The following is a 23,387-nucleotide window of genomic DNA, read 5'->3' on the forward strand; positions in this document are numbered from 1 at the left end:
CAAGACTCAAAGTATTTTGGCAAGTCCTTGGGATATCGAGCCAACAGGATTTGACTCTAGTTAAATGACTCATAATAATACTGTAAAATAAATGAATGTTATTTTCTTTCAGGAGTATTCCTACAGAACAACGATCGTTTGGCCTGGGTATTCAATGGATTATAGCCAGATGCTTAGGTGGGTGAAATAAGACTGTGCTAAGAAATATGCAACAGTAAAGATTTTTATATATTTTGCAGGCAACACTATATGATAATAATAAGTCAATCACTATATACCTCTTGTACACCCTCTTTCAAACGTAAATCTTCTTCCTACCAAATCAAAAGACCTGGGGCTAATTAAATATATATATAGGTGTAATACTTTTCCATATACATGCCTCAGAGATTCCATTAAGTGTATTTGTCAATTGTTTTTATCATCCAATCAAATCACTCATATCCTACTCTTAAAATTAAGCTAATTCTAAGGTGGTTATTAATATGGGCAGCCCTAGGGCCCCGAATTCAATATAAATTGTATACTTATTGTTAGACATGCCTCAGAGATTCCATTCAGTCTATTCAGGTCAATTAATTTTATCATCCAATCAAATCACTCATATCCTACCCTTATAATAGAGTTAAATATAAGGTGGTTAATGAATACTGGGACTGTATTCAAATTAGTTAATATCCTTATCCTCAGACATACCTCAGTATTTCCATACAGCCAATTGGTCTATTAATTTTACAGTCCAATTAAACACTCAGATTCTACTCTTAAATCTTAAGATTGATCTAATTTGGTTATTGAATTTGGCAGTACCCATATTCAATATAAAACTTAGCCTTATTCTTAAACATGCCACTGTTATTCCATTTAGTGTATATATTGGTCAATAATTTTTAAGGCCAATCAAAATGCTCAGTTTTCACTCTTAAATTTAACCTTACCAGGTAAGCTAAGATGGATATTGGTCCTAGAGCCGATATTCACAATGTCTGAGCCCCAAATTGAGACTAAGGCTCAGATAAAGGAGGTTGTTTCAAAATATCTTTGATATAACTATTTTGGACAAAAGATGTCTGCCGGATTGTTGAATAGGTTGTTTGTAACAGATTTAGGAATCTTTACCATTATTACTCTGGTAGGAGTAATTTTATAAAATAAAATAAAAAATATGAAGTATTGAATCTTAAATTTCAAACACAGACATAAGACGTTCGTAAACATGGACCCTGATTCTACATGTACATAATATTTAAAAAGAATTCAACCAAAACATGTCCTTAGCAGTCAAACTTTGCCTCATAGGTGGTATTCAATATTCAACTTTAGTTTATCTTAGGGTCATACACCATCATGACTTCATTCACTCTTTTTGTCAGTTAATAATAACAAGTTGAGCCACATTTTTCAAAGATCCAATTAAGTTTAATATTGAATACCAATCCTGATCTATGAAGGATTGATTTGTTTTCTATCATTTACATAAATGATCTATTTTTCTATCCACAGGTTCAATACCAGGGCCAATAATGTTTGGAAAACTGATTGACATTACATGTGACTTATGGCAAGTTCGCTGCGAAGAGCAAGGCTCGTGCTTCTCGTATGACAACAAACAAATGAGTCATAACGTTCTCGCCATTATTCTCTGTGTCAAATTTCTATCAACATTTTTCTTTTTCTTAGCTTTAATCTTATACAAAGTGCCAAAGAGTGAAGACGAAAATTCAAATTCAAAATTCGATAAAAATCCGCTTAGTGACGGTTTTAAAGATGAATCACCTCCACCGCCAACTCCAATAGGGTTAAAATCGATTACTGACAGAAAGCGATTAAGTAATCCTAGTATTCATACAGCGGTTACGATGTTGTCTGATAGTATACCAACAACCCCAGCAAGTCCGAATGGAAGACACAACGATTGGTCGCATTTATAGCATTAGCTTTAAATCATACGAAATTTAATCGGTCTCATTTCTACATGCAAAGTCATGATCAAAATCATATGTATATTTATTTATATAACTTGTACAGTCATTTATTAATATTTATTTTGTAAAATATATGTGTCTTATTGAACAAGCATTTTGTTGATTTGTTGCTGTTTTTAAATACTTATTTAGTACTAATATTATTCTACAGCTGAGCTGTAAAGATGTGTTTTGATATAAATAAATGTTCATATTAAATAATGTAAATAAATAAGAGAATACATGCTTTATTTAATCTTGTTTCATCACATTTAAATGTAACATTAAATTATTAGATAACAACCACACAGTCATCAATATAACAAATTATAAATTTTCTGATTTTAGCTGTCAATTAACATGTCCATTATTGCAAGTTAAAAAATAAAAAAATGTAGCTTTTTTTTAATAAAATCGTTAAGATATTTGTATGAAACTTGGAAGGAATTTTGTTATTGTTCAATTACAGCTTATTTGGACAAATTATTTTTGAAATAGACAGTTAAGAAATGTACATTGATTTTGAATATGTTTTAGCTTTTAGAGGATAAATAGAATTAAAGAAAGAAAGGGCTATTCCATTTAAACCCTTAACCCCAAGGAGAGAAGGCACCTTCAAATTATACCAACCCCACCCACACATATACTAAAAAATAATTGCCTCCTTCCCGTGGTTTATATGTTTTACTGGAATAGCCCAAATAAGAGATGATTTCAATCTTAAATGTTTAAGTAAAGGGAAATGTAAAAAATTGATTAACCTTTTCTATCATCAAGATAACTTATTTTATCATCAAGAAGATCAACCATTTTTTATTAAAATTAATTTATAAAATAGTATATCTGCAACATACATGTATTTTTTTATATATATGTATACGCTTTTGTCTTCAAAGAATGATGGCAGGAATGTGTTTATTAGTTATAAATACTTGTATATTATGCTAGCTTACTTTTATTCTTATAAATATTTTATAGAAAAAATATGCCATGTCGATTATTTAATGAATAATTTGAATAAATGGTTTTTTAGATTAGAATATAATTAATTTTAACAGGATGCATTGTTATTTTGATTTTTTTTTGAGTGATTTAAATGATCAGTATTAAACTTTTTGTCATACAGCACAAGGGGTGTGTCCACTTTAATCGCAAAACCTTTTCTACATGTATAATGTTAATACATTAATAATTTGTTGTGATTATTATTATTATTGTATTTGAAATATAAGAACAACTTTTTAAACTCTGAAACTAAAAAAATCATTACACTAATAATTTGTTGTTATTATTATTTTGCATTCTTAGTGTATTTGATATAATTTTTATTATATGAACAACTTTTTAAACTCTGAAACTAAAAAAATCATCAAATTTCGCTATTACTCAAAAACCTAAAGCCATTTAACATATCACAATGATATTTGAGTACATTGTACAAAATGTCATGGTACCAAAAACCAATAATAAACAATCAATATACAATTGATCTGTTGTTGAAGACACTGGCTTTCTGGTCATTTGTGCTGATAATAGAAACTGAACTTTAAATATCGGAATATGCTACAAAAATCTAATTTTGCAACATTTTTGTTTGAATATTATTTGATTTATTCATTTTTTTTCTGATTGAAACATTTTGGACCATTTTCAAATTTTAATGGATTTTCGTATAAACAGTCAAATCATAACTTCCCCCAACCTGTAAGCCAATATCTTGAAGCAATCTCTTTTCTTTCTTGAAATTATCTTTTTGTTCTTATGTATGTTGTTGTCTTAAAATAGAACAATAAAAAGTGAAAAGTTATGTGTTTGTGTATTTCATTTGACCTAGTGCCCTATATTTTTACCAGATATAACGTATGATCAAACTTGACTTAGAATATAACCTACATTTTAGCCAATGAAATTGCTGATAGGCAACCATTAAGTACTAGGCTTAATCATTAAAAATGTCATCTTTCACGGGTGTTTAAAGATCCACCTACTGCCATTCATCCGATACACAGTCCCTGCGTCCGATTCTGTGTTGACAATGAGTAAGCCAACGAGGTCATATTCTAAAACAGTTAGATGACCTGAAGTAATACTTTAATAATTAAGAAGGGCTCGTTCGTTACGCTCACTTCGCCCATTATTAATTTTTAAAATGTTACTTCATGTCATCTAACTGTTACCTAAACTCCATGGAGACTCACATATTTAGCTCCATGAAGATCGGGTAGAGTATCTGACCTCAATAGTGGCAACAAGAATTTCTGACCCAAATGACCTACTTTTTTAGATGACGTCACTCATTGCCATACTAAAATAGAATTAAGAGAGAGGCACAACATTTTATTATATATGAATAGTCTGGTCAAGTTTCATGAAGATGTTTTAAAGTCAAACCAGAATTGTGGCCATATGCCACGGATTGCCTGCACTTGCCTCACGTGATACACACAGGCATCTGGATCATTGTTTGTCACAAAATTTCTTTTTTGTATATCAAAGACACTAAATATATTCAGATGTGTTGTTTATCTCATTGTATGTACCCAAAATGGTTTTAAACAACATTTAAGTGACAAACAATGATCCAGATGCCTGTGGTGATACAGGAAATGTTCACACCGGTTTTAATTTATTTCCAACAAAAATGAGTCTTACCATAGAAGTTTATTATATTTTCGGTCACTCTTATTTGTAACAAAATATAGATCGAAAATGCATTTTTATGTAAATGAAGGGCCATAACTTTCTCTTACTATGTGCGGCTGAAAACGAAACTCCGGGTGTGTAACTTCATCATCTAAATAACATTCCCCTATGGTTTTCAAGACTGTAGGTCTTACAGTTTTGGAGTTTTTAATGACTCAAGTTCGCATAATACATGTACTTATGGACGAAATCTCGGATGGACACGGGCAGAGTTATACCTTCCCCATAATTTAGGGCATACAAATGTTGTATCTAGATTTTCCGGACATTTCACATGTTTATCTACTCCTTGGACCATGCTGACCCATTTTCAAACTTGACCTAGGTGTCATCGGAACACAATCTCACTCCTACACAGAAGGTAGAACAATCAGCTCTCGATTGCTCTCCCTGGGCCAATTTCTGACCACTGGGCGCAAGAGTGATCTGACGAAGTTTCATAAAGATTGGGTTCATCTGGGAGTGGAAGCGCCACTGAAATACCACTATACTTTTATCGTTTCTTTACTTATTCAGTGAGGCATTGACGACGTTTTTCCTTCTAAATATATTGTTTTAGGTTTCAACACATTTAACATATAATATTCGTATGGTAAGTGTTTAACAAACCAAACTTAAAAATATAATCATTTAAAGCTGCACTCTCACAGATTGAACGTTTTAACAGCTTCTTTATTTTTTGTCGTGGAACGACCCAATTTGTTCGAAAATGCATGTAAACCAGTCATTTAAGACTGCTGACAAAAATAGATCGCAGATTTTTATATTAAAGTTTAAAAAATGATGTTTAATGCAATTTTCTTAAACCGTTAGTAACGGTTTAAGCCATAAAACATTAATTTTGGAACAGAAATATGAAAATCTACGATCTGATCTTTTGTCAGTAGTCTTTTATCACTGGTTTTCAGATATTTACCAAAAATGCTCATTCCCAGACCAAAAAATAAAAAAGTTGTAAAAATGGTAAATCTGTGAGAGTGCAGCTTTAATAAGAAATGTGTCAACATGAACTTTTACGTTGAGAACACGTGCAATACTCTGTAACGCCCCCTGTTTAAAGGGTAAATGCTGTGTTATCTTTAATATTAATAATACCTCTATTCGAAAAAGTATGGAATTGGAAATCGATATGAAAACTAAATTTAACAATACTGAATATAAATGAAACGAAACTATAAAACGCCTTAAATATACGGAATATTTACAAAATATAATTAATTTTGTGTCAAATAATGAAGGTCGAACTTTGCACTATTCAATATCTTATTGGCGCGGTTTGACAAAACGTGCACGAGGTCCTCATGCGCTTTACAAAAACTTGCACGAGGAACTCGACCCAACATTTTGAGCAGACGGCAAAGATTATCGACTATCGTGCACAACACATATATTTTGAAAGAACATAAAAGAAAATTTAACATCAAATCGAAAAACTTGCGCACGCGTGCTGAAGTTGGACGCTGTTGAATTTACGTGAGTAATTAGTTTGACGGTTTTAATTCACTAGTACTATAGTGGCTGTCGCTTTCTTAAAAGTTGGATTATGGTAAAAAAAAAATGTGTCAGATGTCACTAATTGTAGTTCTCTTAAATATGCTTCATTTGTTTTCAAAGATTTAATAACCTGCTAATATTTAGTCACAATAATACAATATTTGTATTTAGTTTAGAAGTAAAATCCAAGTGCTGGAAGCACTAAGAGATTCACTGCGTTGAAGCACACGCATGTAAATGTAAGGCCGGTATTCCATGTTTTTCGCATCCGTAGTCCGCATCGGTGTTACGCATCTTCATTTCGAAACGGAAACCGTATTCCAAGTACCCGCAAAGAAATATAGAAACTCGTGTTTCAAGTAATAGTTAGATGACATGAATGAAAATCTTAATCATTAAGGTTTTAATTCAGGTCATCTAGATGACATGAAGTAGCATTTCAATGATTAAGAATGGGCGGATTGAGTGAAGCGAACGAGCCTTTCTTATACACCAGCGAAAGTTAAAATTCTTAATGACTAAGCCTAGTACCAAATGGTTGCCTTTTTGCAATTCATTGGCTGAATATGTATGTTGTATTCTGAGTTAGGGATGTTACCTTTTTTTAATGGTCACAATCGTTTCTACAATTGCAGTTATTTAAGGAATGAATTGCGGGGTGGATGTCATTATCGGGGTATGAACGCAATTTGGTTGGTCAATGTGTGTGGAGTCCGAAGGACTCCACGCGTACTTTGACCAACCCAATTGCGTTCATATTCATTGAGTGATTCGGCGCGAATGCGGATCGGATGTGTATGCCCGGGGATCGGACACATCGAATAGATCAAACGATAATTTGGATGCACGATAAAGTCCGGTTAGCGCCCGCTTCTCACCGAGGCCACCCGGATTCAATTCCCAGCCCTGGGCGAATGTGGGTTTGGTAGTGGTCACCAAGCCGGACAAGTGTGTTATTTTTCGGGACCTCCGGTTTCCCCTACAACACAAGACCACACTCTCGCGCAACATCGTACCAACGAGACTGACTTATAATAAATTATAGTAACTTTCTTCACAATCGTTGTAAAATATATATTGTTTAGTCCAAACGATTATTAACCTGTTTGTTTTCACGTTTCCAAGCGGACAGCGTGCACATGGAATTCCGGCCTATACGGTCATGCGTTTCATCCTCCTCGTTGTAGCTTATACATGTCAGTAGTATGTGGAGTATATGGTATTTGGATACTTTTTTATTTGAACACAGAATGACATTCCTTTGCCATTAGACCGAATAGTCCACAAAAATGACTGATGATGTAACTAGCAAGTTATCTTTAAAACCACCCAAACTGGATGATTAAAAAATATTATGAGATATTAAAACATTAATTGTCAATGGTTTTCTTCATGTCTGCGCCTTGAAGTGGGTTATGAACTCTCATTTTTAATATGACAAAAGCAGGCACATTATATAAATATCATATGGCAGCATGTGTGACATTGATATATTGTCAACCCGAGAGCAGAATGTGACGCCTCGGGTGACATTCTGTTTCGAGGGTTGACAATATCAATGTCACACATGCTGCCATATGATATTTATTTTATAATACCGAACAAAATTAAGTACATAAAAAAGTTTTAAAATGTTTTTAATTCATTTTATAAAACAAGTTTAACAAGATAAACAACATACTGTATAACATAATAAAATAATTATATCTAGAACAAAATTCCACCGTTAATTTCAATTTCCTGTTGTCTGATATTTTTGTGTACACATTGAATAGTGACGTCACAACTGTATGTGTATAAGGGAGGCAATAACGTCATAATTTAACTAATGTATTGAAGCATTTATTTGACCTTATATGACATTCAAAATGTCACTGCGGTCACATGACCTGAATTTTCGCTTGGTCACGTGTCAAAAATGTTGAAAATGTTTCTGACAGTCAAAATATCTCTTTTTCGGGTAATGGGATTTTACCATTGTAGACAAAAGTGAGGTATAATAATCATTGTTATATATCTTTATTAAGTTCTTCGAGTTGATGCTTTATGTTATATACTAATATCATAAAATTAAGTTATTTTATGTTTAATATTGTAATTGAAATCATTCCATTCTTTATCGATTCAGTATTCGCAAGAGTTTTATTTTTTTTGTTTACATTAGCAAATTTACAGTAACTTTTAACGATACGCTCATTGGCAATTACAATGCGTGTACGCTGATTATTTAAAATGTATGTTTTGTTCTTTTGCAAAAAGGGATACAAAATGACAGTTGGTTGTAGATTGTTCATAAAAAGGCGCCAAATTGTATGCAAACGTTTCGATGTGGCTGGCAATGTGCCACAGTCCTGGCCCCAATTTCTCGAAACTTCCTAAGTCCCTTATAACAGGATTAAGCTAAGCTCGCTATTTTTTGTTCTATAATACGCGTAATATTTACTTCTCAAAGAGTTTTTAGAAATTATGTAGGTATAATCTGTATGATTAATTAACCGTTTTTCATTGATCAAAATCCATTTTCAGTATGTATTTTGGCTAATTGAAATAAGCGACTTAAGTCTGCTAAGCGTAAGAAGTTTCGAGAAATTGGGGCCTGTGCGCGCTAACGTTACATGTAACTTTTGTAGGTTCGGAGATCTAATGCACGTCTTAAAAGTACGTTTTGACAATGCACTGTTGCTTGTCAAAGTTATGCTTATGATGAAAGAAATGCACTGAAAAACACAGGTTTCAATTTTTCTTCAATAATATTTTGAACAAAGGATGGATTTGGGATCAAGTCCAATGTCAATGTTACAGAAAATTGGAAAACAGTTTGGGCTTAATAATATTAGTTAAGAAACATTTGCATTGAGAACAATTAATATATACATTATATATATAAATTATGGCGAGATTTAGATCATTGATAGATTAATGTAAACGTCACTGCTTATCTTTAATTACCAAACACATACCATTTGCCAATCTTCCTGAATGCTCAGATTAACAACCTAGTTTCTCCGCTTTTCGGCGTTTCTGGTCAATTATTTCTTTAAATTGTTATTGAACTAATAAACCGTATCTGTAAGGTATTTAAAGAATCGCCTTCTTTTGCCTTACATATGAAAGGATGCAAAACAAACTAATAGCACACACCAAGTAACCAGTTATTCTCTGTAATCATGTTTAATCAGTTAATGGCCATGCCGCTATTATGGTCATAAAATTACGATGCTTACGGCAACATTATAGCAAACAATCAAAATGGATTGAAATAATTTTTTAGAATAAAGATGACTTGTTCTTTATGTTTTAATTTTCTTCTTTTTAGGATGATATTTCATAGAAGAAATCCGGGTTATAGATTGGCGAAAACCAGGCGTGTGGGTTGACGGACGAGTGTCGTTAACAATTTCGCGTTATTTTGTTCCTTGACTTAATTCTAAATATTTTAAGGCGAGCTATATCAGATAGTTGTCTTTAAATGACTTTATCGTAACTCTAAAGATCTACCTCTTTCGAACCGGCTTGATTCATTCGTTAACATGTGATGTGTGTATCCAGTCGTTGAGTACTTAAAATAAAAATATTTTATTATTCATTGTATTTAAGTTCATGCGTGCTCTGATGATGCTTATATTTTCAATCTACTAATATTTGACGAATGTTGCTTGGACAAGTGCGAGGTTATGGTCATACAAACTAGTTGAAGCCCCCATTAGAATCTGTTTACAGTGAACTCGTGTTTCATTGACCGCCCCAAAGATTATATCATTGGCGCCGCACTGAAGTGCGCGCCTATTATGGAATGGGAATTTATTTTAGTTAGTGATAGGAGCGGTTTTTAAGTTGGTTGACAGTTGGGTTTTACTATTATTTTATAATGATTAAAAAATGCAAATGGGTGGCGATTGCATGAGTGTTAAAAATGCTTTTATGGTTGAATAGATAGTCTTCAATTTTCCTTCAAAACATTATTTCGGAAGAACGACAAATAAGTTTAATAACTGTTCCCGATTCGTTTATGTTTTCCGATTGGTTATCTGAAATATCTGAAATATCATGTGCCGGAAATGTAAAATGTGTGGACCGGTAATTATGTGAATGGGAATAAATATGTTTTATGTTGTTTTGTTATGTTTACTGCATTGAAAAACCATGAGGTAATCTTTTTTCTTTAATCTAATCAAAATTGGAATTAAATGTTCACCTAACTTTATTTGTTAATGTGTTGAAGGTGACATTAGTAAAATTTTATTACGATTGTCCCCGAGTTGTAACACATACCGGATGTTGCTATTTTTAGAACCAGAAGGTATTTCCCCGCTATTCATAGGTCAATAATGGAATTTCTTTATCGTAGTAGTTGGAAACTCGGGTGATGATTTTATCATGAATATACGTTTAAAATAAGTAAACACTAAAAGTGCACACTGACAGTTGATTACGATACACCTAACAATTTGAGTCATTACAGTAAAACATGGATTATAAGTGAATTATACGCGTAAGAGAAGATTTTCTGTCGAAAAAACGAATGTCAACAATCGGCATGGAACTGGGATATTCGTATCAAAGGGCTATGTATGTATGTATCTTTGAGTAGTTTTGTACGTTGATGTGTTCAATAATGTTTGTTTTTTAATTTATGTTTGGAATTCTTAAATCATTTTTATTTGCTAAATGTTAAGACAGCGTGTTAATATTTTTACATACATGTGCTATAATTATATATTATTATAAATATACATGTTACATCAACTTATGCACCAGTCAATTGTACCCCCCCCCCCCCCCCCCCCCCCCGGTCAGGGGAATAGCCGGGACTTTGACTTTCGGTCCAGCCAACCTCAGGTAAAATCCTCGTCCTGCAAGGTCGAACTGATGGTCAAATCCCTGCCATATGCCCCCGCACCCCAGGGAGCCTAGGTAAGGCATATTCCCCGCTATATTTTGCTCGAAGACAAAACCACCGCATTCACAAGGCACTGCAGGGCCACATGAAAGGTAAAAACACAGCCCGTTTCCCTGGCTATCCCCGGCATAACCCCGGACCTGGGGGGGGGTTAAAATTGACTGGTGCATTATGTACATGTTTCATATTTTTAAATGTACTTATGCACATTATTTATGTATATGATATGAGTATGTAATCTTTTATTTGATTGTTTTATCTTAGAAAAATATTAGACTTAGAATTTTTTTTAAAAATGATGTACCACTGTGACATTGTTAGTATTGAAGACGCCACTTTCAGAGACAATTGAAACTTGGAGGTACTTGATTTCTCAATGAACAGTAATTTTACATTTGCAAATTTCACTGCATCTTTAAGAAATTTGAGTTCTGTTGCATTGAAAGTGTTGAACATAAGCGGCATTCATACGGCAATACATTTTGCAGGAGCTGTTATTAAACCACCATTTATATATAACTTGAGGAATACAACTCTTGAAATACTTGATATCAGTTGGACATATGCAACAGAAATACAGGATGATTTCCGAGCTCTGTCAAGCCTAAGGGTAATGAATATGTCTGGAACAGATATTGACGAAGGGTTTAATTGTTTTACAACGTTGCTAAAGTTGAAGTCATTGAAGAGTATTGCTGTTGACAATTGGCCTTCTATAAGTCGAGGATATGAAAGCATTGTTTGGACACCGAATTCGCACTATATTCTAAGAAGGGCAAATAATTTAGGATGTTCACCTGCTCCTATCTTCAATTCTAATACAGGATGCATACTAGCACAGCCGTCCGTCAGAACTATACAGCTTCGAAATTCTTATCTCGACCGGTTGTATTTGCACATTTTGTCGTCGACTTGTTCACAAAATAATAATCTTGAAAACCTATTGTTATCCGGAGCCACGACGTCACAACAGATAAAGAGATATTCTGGTTTTCATTCGCTACAATACTTGGACCTAGCTTTTCCGAATCCCAAATTTGACGGAGTACCAATTGTGGCGAACGCTTTTGTAGACATGCCGTCTTTGAAAAAAAAAATCATTCCAGGAGCCAGATTAAATATTCTGTCTGACAAAGAGTTAACGAAACTTGTGCACAACAACACACTACTTAGAATTCTTGATATAGCCGATAACGGGTTAATTCACTTACCAGAAGATATGTTTCAAGTGAATACTAATTTGAGGATATTGAATATATCAAACAACAAAATACGTGAAATAAGTTTGGATGTGTCAAACAATAAAGACTTTCGAGTTATTGATCTCAGGAATAACATAATGGAAACCATAGGTTGTGCGTTCTTAGAGAGCGTAACAAATATCACTCAAATGACACATCTTGATATCATACTGAATGGGAATGAGTTAAAATGTGATTGTAACTTTCTTAAACTTGTGACGCTCTTCAATGTTTCTGCTCCTGCTGTCTCAACGGTGAAAAACATGTGGTTGTTAACATGACACATGATTCGCTTCCTGACGTTCTAAAGAATGTCTGTGAGTCAGAAAGCAAACTCTATTTACATTTCATCATTGGTGGAAGCGGCTTGTTTTTGCTGCTGCTTGGTGTGTTTGTTATATGCTATTGCAAGAGACTTAAGACTCAACATCTTGGCGACTGGATAATAGCGTTGCCTGCAGATTCGTTAAAACGAGATAATCGTCCAACATTCATTGTTTTCTTGTCGTATTGTTCTCATAATAGCTCCTTTGTAATGAATACTCTGTACCCAAGATTAAACAAAAAGCTGATTGCAATGTTGAAGCAACACGACAAAGAAAAAATCATAATTGCCCATGACAAAAACTTTTTAGCAAGAGTGGGCATTGATGAAACAAATGTAACCCGGGTAATCTTAGTGGTATACTTAAATTATTATATAATACCCGTGTACGATTACTTTGGCCAGACAGAGAAAAAAAAGAACGACATAACGTTATGAAAGAAGAAGAATAGATCATATATGTACTCTGCAAAAATGTGATGGCTTATGTGACGAAAACAAAAGAACAGGCCAAATGTAACAGTGGCGGTACGTGATATACGAAATGTAGATAATGCTCGTGCTTTTGACATACAAACGTAAAGTAAATAAATGAATCCATGAACGAATGAATGAACGAAAGAACGAACGAACGAACGAACGAACGAATGAATGAATGAATATATGAATAAACGAACGAACGAACCAACGAGCGAACGAACCAACGAGCGAATGAACCAACGAACGAACGAATGTTATGTTATTATATGTTATGTTATTATATGTAATGTCATGTTATGTTATGCTATTCATATAGTCCTATGATACGAACCATAATGTGTTAAAGATAAACGAATGTACACTTTTCAATTGAATACATCTTACTAAAGTACTCGATCTTGCTTGCTTGAAGAACTGATAACCACGTTGCGAATGTTCTGGAATTCCAATATTGCTAGTTATAAAAGGCTGCCACTATCAATTACAATGGGCCGATTGTTCAACACTTTGTTGAGGTTAACATTATTAACGAATTTTACCTTTTAAATATAAATTATTTGAAGATGTGCTCATACATTTATATAAGTAAAATACATGTGAAACATTGACTTGAATCTTGTAAGTAATTCTGCAGATCACAAGTGTAAGCAGAAAAGCTTAAAAGTTAACAACGATGACGATTTTAACGATGTTAACTTTAAATCGTTCTGAATAATAGGCCCAATGTGTAATTAAGTCCTCCCACGTCCGTACGTCCGTCCGTCTGTCATTCTGTACAACCGTCCGTCCGTCCGTCCGTCCGTACGTCACACTTCGTTTCCGCTAAATAATTTGAGAAAAAATAAGACCCAGAGACTTCATACTTGGTGTGCTAGTTGGTCATGTCCAGTAAATGGTAGAAGTACTATATAATGCTTTCACCTAGGAACTCCCACTTTGGACGCAAGTTGGTCATGACTAGTTGATAAACCCTATTGATTTGGGGATCAGAAGGTCAAATGTCAAGGTTGCGGTGACCCTGAGGTAATACAATCCGCTCAATTACTAAAGATCCTTAAGGTCCAGGAACTTCATACCCGGTATGCAAATTTGACATAACTAGTAGATGACCCCAATTGATTTTGAGATCAGTAGGTCAAAGGTCAAGGTCGCGGTGACATTTAGATCAATCAACCGGTTTCAGCTCTATAACTAAAGAAGGCTTGCTTCCATGATTTTCATACTATACATGCCATTTGGTCATGACTATTTGATAGCCCCAATTAATTTTAGGATCAGAAGGTCACAGGTCAAGGTCGTGTTGGGGTGATAAAAACTGTTTCCGCTGAAAAACTTCGGACTTCATACTTGGTACGCCAGTTGGTCATGACTAGTTTATGACCCTATTGTTTTGGTCAAAAGTCAAGGTCTTGGTATGTATCGCAAGGACCGTGAAGTAAAAACCCGGCTTCCGCTCAATAGCTAAGAACGCTTCAATCCAGGAACTTGATACTTACTATGCTAGTTGATCATGACAAGTAGATGACCCTTATCGATATTCAGGCCAGTAGTCAAAGGTCACCTTGAGTTAAACAAACGATTTTCGCTGAATAACTTTGAACGCTTGTGCCAAGGAACTTTATACGTACTTGGTTTGCTATTTGGTCTTGATAAGAAAATTACCCCTTTTGATAAAGAGGTCAGTAGGTCAAGGTCACATTCACCTTCAGGTGAAAAACAAATTAATTTGTCATTTGTCCGTAAGTCACACTTCTTTCCGCTTAATAACTAAAGAACGCTTGGACCTAGGAACTTCATACTTGGACCCAGGAACTTCATATTTGGTGTGCAGGTTGGTCATGTCCAGAAAATGACCTCTGTTTGTTCGTCTGCAGTCCAAAAGTACAAATTTGATTTTCATTATTAATTATTTCTCACCTACGGCCACACGATGGGGGAGACAAGCGCTTTTCCAAAAAAAGTAATCTCTAGTTAAGTTATTGTGATATCAATTGGTTTCCGATTTGCTTGACATTGCTACTTTAAACCAGCAGACGTGCGGGAGTTTATATGGTTTTAAGTCAGTTTTTTTTCTAGCATCTTTTTATATAACGCATTAAACATTCGTGCAAATGTGCTGCTACAAGATTGAAACAATGACTATACTAAATTACAGTTGCAAATATTTGATCATCGAAGTTAACAGCACAATAAACACACAGGTATTTTTGTTGAAATTACGGATTAAATTTTCGTTATAACGAAAACAATCGTCATATAGTCACATCTAACATTTGTAGAGATTTACAATGAAAGTTAAACACGGTGAATTTAATATTTCAGTTCATAAACAAACTATATGTTGTTATCTGTACCACCAGTTGAAACAAGAAAATCGATGGGGCCTAAAAAAAAATATGTCTGTTTCCTGTAACATGCTGAAGAAAAGATGGGTCGGTAGGTAGGGATTTTTTTTTTTTTAAATGTCAGAATGATCCAATATTCAAGTTTATTTCAGGTGAATTATTTTAATAAGAATTCGGTGTGATATATAGATTCAATCTTTCTGCCACTTATAAGCTAAAACTGCTAGCTTGACAGCCATCAAAACATAAAATACATCATCATTGTAATAAATCAAGACTAAGTGATTTTTTTCACATCTATATATAGGTGAAGCTTGACAAAGAAACAGCATTGTTTATCAGTTATTTTTAGCCATGGTACATGTATTTCAGTTGTAGAATGCATCCTGTTGAAGGGCAAGCCATGGGTTCGACTCCCAGCGGTGGCAACATTATGTGCAATTTTGAGCATTGTCAGTATGTTCACCAGGGAAGCAGTTCATCTTTAGACTTTGCAAATATAACCCAGTGAAAGAGTGAATCAAAGAACATTTAGACAATTTATTTTTGGCAAATGTTTTAAACAAAACTTTCAAAATGCATACATTTTCTAATAATAAAACATGATATTATTGCACAGACTATTTTAAGATAGACTGTGTAATAATATCAAGTTGTATTACAATTAAATGTACATGGCAACTATTATAAAATAAAATGCTGTTACAACAAGAACAGGCAAGAATCTCCACAAAACATAATTTTGTATAAATCAATACTTCGATTGATAAATGACTAGAATCAATGACTAAACCATTTAACTCTTAGAGGCTGTCAGAATTGTACAGATCTTTGGGACCAGTGTAGACCCATGGTCTACGCTGTTCACTGCTTGGACACTTAAACCTTACCTGCTGACTCGACAGCGAACAGTGTAAAATAACAGATTGGACTGGAATATGTTTAAATAGACTAGAATCAGTATAAAAAAAGCTTAGACTGACTAATAAAAAGTAATACCATTTTCTTTTTTAAACAGTGAAACAGCAAAACTAGTACACGTACAGTACCTTAAATAGTTTCCACAACTTATTTTTTTAACAATTTTCAGTGTTTTAAAAAGATCTGCTGTATTAGATCCACTGTTCATTCTGTAAAAATCTCAAGCACGATAATCAATGTTACTTTCAATAGAATACCTTGTTGTTTTTTTCCTTTTCTGGACTTGACTGGACTACGGGGGTTAAAACATTCCCAGAGTCAAAACTTGGTAAAATATTTTCTGACTCTGACGAACATATTATTTTAGTTAATGCATCTTCGTTATGTAATCCAGTGCATCCTTGTCAAATTCCAATATGCACCAGCGATTGTTTTATAGTTGCAACGACATCTTTCTTACTTTAACTTTCACTTTCAGGTTTATCTTTTTTTCCGGAAGTAAACAAAAACATTTAACGTTCCTATTGCCAGTATTGCAACATCGTATTTTTCATAAATGGCAAAACCATAACAGTTTTGTTATAGAACCACGGACCTATAAACCAGGTCCGTGATAGAACTAAACTATAACACTGACAACGATCTACGTAGTTCTCCTTTCACTTTCATTAAAATTGACAGGAAGTTAGCGTGCACCTGTTTTCCGTGCTTTTTAGACCATGTGGTATGAAAAATGTTTATTTTTCTGTTAACTCATTAAAAACTTATAAGAATATTTTTTAATTAACTGGAGAAATAATAAAAAAAAAACTTAAAATAAATGAACAAAATATATCCTAGCATTGTTGTTTTTCAAAACCATTGCACTTAGCGAAAAAGCGGAAGGTATCCGTTAATTTGCATAATGGGCGGAGTTAATATTACGTCATTGAGTTTGAGTGCTGCTAATTGACAAGGTTACCGATCAGATTCCAGATCGATAATCACTTGTCACTTCGGGTGTAAATTGCTCTTGCGGGTTAAACAAACATTCATATCATGCATTGAAGCTCCTTTCAGATGATACCGACTCTCACACCGAAATATCCCGTGTCAAAACTGATGCATATTACAAATGGATGATGCGTTGATTTCGGGTCATTTACGATTCCTGTGCGTCAAAACCCGGGAGCTCGGGTCAATTGAAAGCCCTGCAGTTTAATGTCACAGCCATTAAGGTTTTTGCCATTGTTTCAACTTGACAAACCGGAAACGTTTGTAACTATGCAACGATTCGGACACTACCAAAATATTTAAATTATCGTTGTCATCATAGCCCAGAGATCGCTAAAAATCTGACTTTTCGAATTTTGGGGCATGAAAAAATTGCGGTCGGCGGTAAAAAATTACGGTCGGTCGGGTTACAGGAAACAGACATATTTTTTTTTAGGCCTGGGTATTCAATTATTGAAGAAGACAATGCACAATGCAGATACGCACTCAACGTATGAGACACATTTGAAAGGGGCGACAACATTATGAAAGATAATATTGTCAAACAATGCAGGTAATCGTACTTACGTTAATGAAGCTTTCGTTATAGTTTTGGTTGGTGGGAAGTAGTTAAGACATGTGTCTGAGTTAAATGGACCTATGCTTACATTTAGACTTATGGCAGCGTCAATTTATCTTTTATTGGAACACGATGAAAATATGACGTTTTTGTTATCAGAACAGAACAGAATTGCTTACCATTTCCTTAAACGGAACATGCATATTATGTAAGTTACATAAAGGATTGCAATGTATCACCCCACTTTTACAAGTACACATGTATACACTTGTAAAACTTGTAATAAAATGTCGATATTATCTATTCATTGGAGCATATACTGACTTTAAAATTTGTACATCGTTATATCACTCAAATACGTTTAACGTTTACCCATTGATCTGAAGAATACACAATACATTTTAAGTTTGTACATTGAAGGAGTAAATAATGCTATTGTATTGAATTGAAATAGTACGCTTATGATAAAAAAAAAACCATATCAAAACAAATATAATATATTATTGTGTGATTATGTAAAAATATGGGCTTATAACATTATCTCGAATGTTTATGTAAAAGGGGACTCGCTCAGGTTTTAGGACCAAAAATTAGTTTACACGGTAATGCATCTGAAAACACTTAATTTATCATTACTTTACTCTGTGATATCGAAATTGCAGAAAAAAATATAGAATACAAATAAAAACTAGTTTTAGTGGAGTTTTAACTCTCAAAATGGTTTGCCAATTGTTTTCGTCATTCAAAAAAAAGTGTGACTTTAATACATAAACATGAGCGAGTCCCGTTAAGCAAATGTGTATCGAAAGCATTTCAGGTTCGCTATAAGTAATATATAAGTTACACATTCTTTATTGTAATCAGTAGTTATTGAACTATAGTTGTTGATTGGTAAAGTTTACGTGTAGTAAAATATATTCTGTTATTCTAAAAAAGGAAGCGAAATACTACCCACAACAAATACATCATGTGTAGCGTTCAAATTCAAATCTCTAGTTTAATACTATTCCAATTAAGGATTGTGAAACGGATTTCGTATTTACATTTGGTTGAAGAATTGCCATTGATACTAACAGTTTCATCCGTTTCTATATATTAACATCTCAACTTAAAAAACCCCCAAGGGAACGCTGGGTACAATGCATTTTAAGCGTAACAAGTTTATGTATCTTATTTCATTACGTCAATATTACTACAACTTGATTTAAACAATGAAAGACAACATTTTGAACATATTATCATAAAGATAATTTCCTTTAAAAGTATTAAGCTCTTCAAACTGAGAATATATATATTACACAAGTTATGTAAAAGCGAAAATATTGTCCTTAGTTTAAGCCTGTTCTAAGGGCATTACATTCAGGAAATTCGCTATGATGTAATTGCAATGTGCTTAACAAGGAAGAGGTAGGAAGATCTTTTGAATTTAGAGCTTTAAAACCAGTTTGTTAAGCAGTTTAAATGATCTTTTCAATTTACGAACTTGGCGTTTCACTGAAAATCTATAACTCTATTGTAAGACTTCCTGATTTTCTGGTTCATTCCAGGGGCATGCATAACGTATTGATTACGTGATAATACGGTATGAATGTTTATAAACCTTTAATATTTATTGTTTGGTTAGGTAAATTGATGGTATTCCCCTCAAAATCAGTGTTTATTATAATGCGTAATAGCACGCATATACTAAGGGTTCAACTCGATGAGGCAAACAATTAACAATTATAATTACTTTACATTTGAATGTCATACACACTTCCTATATCGTCATTATCATCACTGTTTTTAATATCATGTTCTTGTGTTTGCGTCACATAAGCTATCACATTTTTACATAGTACATCTATAATCTCCTCTTCTTCTTTAAAAAGATCATGTCTTCTAAGATCTTTACTGTCTGGCCAAAGTAATCGTACACGGGTATTATATAATAATTTAAATATACCACTAAGATTATCCGGATTACATTTGTTTAAATAAAGAGGAATAAGCGGTACATTTGATGTGTATGCCATCTTCACCTCAAAACTGCACCAAGAGCTTTTAAGAAATTCATCTGATATTACGGCTACTGTCACATAACTTTCTATAATGGCCTGATGAACAATTTCATCAATGTCCACTCCTGCTAAAAAGTTCTTGTCGTAAGCAATTATAAGTTTTTCTTTATCGTGTTGATTAAGCATAGTCATCAGTTTTTTGTTTAACCTTGGGTACAGAGTATTCATTACAAAAAGCTGTTGTGAGAACAATAAGCCAAGAAAACAATGAATGTTGGAACATGATCTCGTTTTGGCGATTTTTCAGCCAATGTAATTATCCAGTCGCTAGGTTGTTGCGTCTTACGTCTCCTGCAGAAGCGTATACAACAACACACACCAATGAAACCTGATATCAGCACAAACAAACTACTTCCACCAATAATAATCAGTAAGTCGAGGGTTTGTTCCGTCTCGCAAACATCCTTTAAAAGCGCAGGTAGCGAATCAATTTTCTTGGTGTCAATTAAACGCTTTTCACCGTGGAGATTACATTCAGCAGAAGTAGAAACATTGAAGATTGATACAAGTTGCAGAAGATTGCAGTCACATTTCAAATTATTCCCACTCAGTATGATATCAAGATGTGTCATTTGCGCGATGTTGGCAACACTTTCTAAAAACGCGCCACTTACAGTTTCCATTAGGTTGTTTCTTAGGTCAATAACACGAAGTTCTGTATTATGTGACAAATCTAAATCTATTTCACGTATTTTATTGCTTGATATATTTAATATCTCCAAATTGGCATTTATTTTAAACATATCGCCTGGTAAGTAAATAAACCCGTTGTCGGCTATATTCAGAATTCTGAGTTGTGGATTGTTGAGCACCAGGTTCTTTAACTCTTCATCAGACATAAGATGTAACTTAGCCCCTGGAATGATTAGAATTTCCAGAGACGGCATGTCTTGAAAAGCATTCGCCACAATTGGTACTCCGTCATAGTTAGATTTCGGATATGCTAGATCAAAGTATCGAAGTGAATGAAACCCAGAAAATCCTTGAATCTGTCGTGACGTCTTGGATCCAGATAACAGGAGGTTTACAACATTATTGGTTTGTAAGCATGTATATGAAGTGAAGTCCCAAAACAACCTGTCGAGATTTGTATATTGAACATGAATAGTTCTAATAGAAGGTTGTGCTATCATGCATCCAGTGCTAAAATTGTAAACAGGGGCAGGTGAACATCCCAAATTGTTTGTCCTTTTCAGAATATAGTGCGAATTTGGTGTCCAAACAATGCTTTCATATCCTCGACTTATAGAAGGCCAGTTGTCAACAGCAAAAATATTCAATGATTTCAACTTAAGCAACGTTGAAAAACAAGCAAACTCTCCGTCAATATCTGTGCCAGACATATTCATTACCCTTAGGCTTGACAGAGCTCCGAAATCATCCCGTATTTCTGTTGCATACATCCAACTGATATCAAGTATTTCGAGTTTTGTACTGCTCAAGTAATTTATAAATGGGGGTTTTATAACAGCTCCTGGAAAATGTATTGCCGTATGAATGCCGCTTATATTAAGCACTTTCAAGGCGACGGAACTCAGATTCCTTAAAGATCCAGATAAAGTTTCAAATGTAAGATAAGTGTTTCCAGAAACATCAAGGACCTCCAAGTGATTGTTGTCTCTGAACGCGGCGTCTTCAATACCAACAATGTCACAGTGGTGAAGACGTATTTTTCTCAGGTTCGGGAAAAGAGCCAAGAACGAATGTGTGATGTTGACGCTTCCTGAACTGTGTACAATATCCAATACAAGGAGGTCTTCTTGAACCTTATCAAGGCTTATGAGACCTGGGAGAACAGACATCCCACCGGCGTTAATAGCAACATAGTGTATACCATTCAAACGTATATCGGCAATATGCATACTAACGGATGAATTCCAAGAGCAAACAATAGATGTAGAATGTTCACAAACACATCCTGATAAATCCTTTTCGTCTTGAATACACGGCAACGTAAACACAGTTACAATCTCAATGAAAGAAATAAAGACGGTTTTCAACAGCATGCTTATTGTAAGCTTTTTCTGAATATCCTTTGAAAAAGCAGCTCAACTTGATTATTGTATCACGTTCTGAAACTAAATCCTTGCTTCCTTGTTCGGTTGACTATTAGTCAAGCTGTTATATCTGTCATAAACGAATTCCCAGTGGATTTGAATATATTCATTTCGCAATTAAAATTGAATCGATTGTGCGAATAGCTGGGTATCGAGCCATAAAACAGCTCATGCATATAAATCTATTTACGCCAAACAATAATTCAGCCTTATTTTATTCGATGAGGATTCGCTTGATGGGATTGGGTACTTGAATCAGTAAATATATTTTTCTGTACTAAAGGTTTACTTGTGGTTATACGAAATTGATATTTAAGTTAAACTACTTCCATTTCCAACTTTAAACTAACCTGCTAGGCGGAAATCATAAGTAAATCAAGATCTGATATAAAAGTTAGACTTAAATCATGTGATGCTTCAGTGATTAGGGTCCGACGATAATCGATTTCGTCAACGTTTCGTTTCTTGCCATTTCCCACCGCTATTATTCGTTTTTATTCCGTACGAAGCCGACGTTCCCATGATTCCAACGTCAACTTCATTAAACGGAGAAACGCTCTGTACTAACTAAATAACGGGATTATCATTATTTTTGTGTGTTTTTTGCAAAAGTTACAATGGTGCGCGACTATTTCGTGAGGCCATGAACAAGTGTCCCGGTGCCGATGGTGGTGGTGTTAGTAGTTTATACTCCGGGTCCCGGCGTGAGCACATTGAAGGGTCCCAGAGTGACAGTTTGACCACCGCACACCTATCCTGGGCAGAACCAGTACTAGGTGCCTTCACCTCTGCAAGGAACTGACAACTTCTGTACATGCCATGGGCAGTGGTACAGTGCGAGTGGTCGTAGAAAGGATTTCATAACCAATCACAACAGAAGTGACCTGGCCCGCCCGGGAATCGAACCCGGGTTGTCCGATTCAGAGTCCAACGCTCTACCGATTGAGCTAACCGGGCGGACCAGACCCGGTGCCGATCGAACCCAGAACCTTTTATTTACGAGGCTAACACCTTTGCCAATACGCCTCATTCATCCTGTATAAACAGTAAGCTCTCTAATAGAATAGCTAGTTTTAACATCCCTTCTTAAAGTATAATACCAGTATCATGCATCATTTAACATATTTTCGAAAGGTATCGAGCGCATTTTTTTGGATGTTTTTTGCTCTTTTTTCAATAACTGAAACTTACATAATTTTTACGAACGTTTTTAACAATTGTGTGTATTTATGGGAGGAAAATGTACATAAAATATACCTAGTCGTTTCTGAGTTTACATTCATAAGTATACAGCCGCCAACTGCACTGTATTGATCTCTAAATGTGTTCAAATTGAGATATGTTA

General features: G+C 34.3%; 1 protein-coding gene and 1 non-coding gene across 5 annotated transcripts in view; one reads left to right on the plus strand and one right to left on the minus strand.

Annotated features, from left to right (window-relative positions):
* The window catches only part of LOC128225186 (solute carrier organic anion transporter family member 4A1-like), an 87,644-nt gene extending 83,873 nt beyond the window's left edge, over positions 1-3,771 (plus strand). For all 4 annotated transcript variants that reach the window (XM_052935244.1, XM_052935245.1, XM_052935243.1 and 1 more), the window contains 2 exons: positions 113-177; positions 1,504-3,771. In XM_052935244.1, the coding sequence (XP_052791204.1) occupies positions 113-177; positions 1,504-1,931 (493 nt within the window). In that variant the 3' untranslated portion in view covers positions 1,932-3,771. The remainder of the gene's footprint in view (positions 1-112; positions 178-1,503) is intronic.
* A 19,156-nt stretch (positions 3,772-22,927) lies between these two features.
* Trnaq-cug (transfer RNA glutamine (anticodon CUG)) lies at positions 22,928-23,004 on the minus strand. Its single transcript has one exon. It is a non-coding gene; the product is annotated as a tRNA-Gln (tRNA).
* Positions 23,005-23,387: the final 383 nt, after the last annotated feature.

This window comes from Mya arenaria, chromosome 2 (assembly GCF_026914265.1).
Source record: "Mya arenaria isolate MELC-2E11 chromosome 2, ASM2691426v1".
Lineage (NCBI taxonomy): Eukaryota > Metazoa > Mollusca > Bivalvia > Myida > Myidae > Mya > Mya arenaria.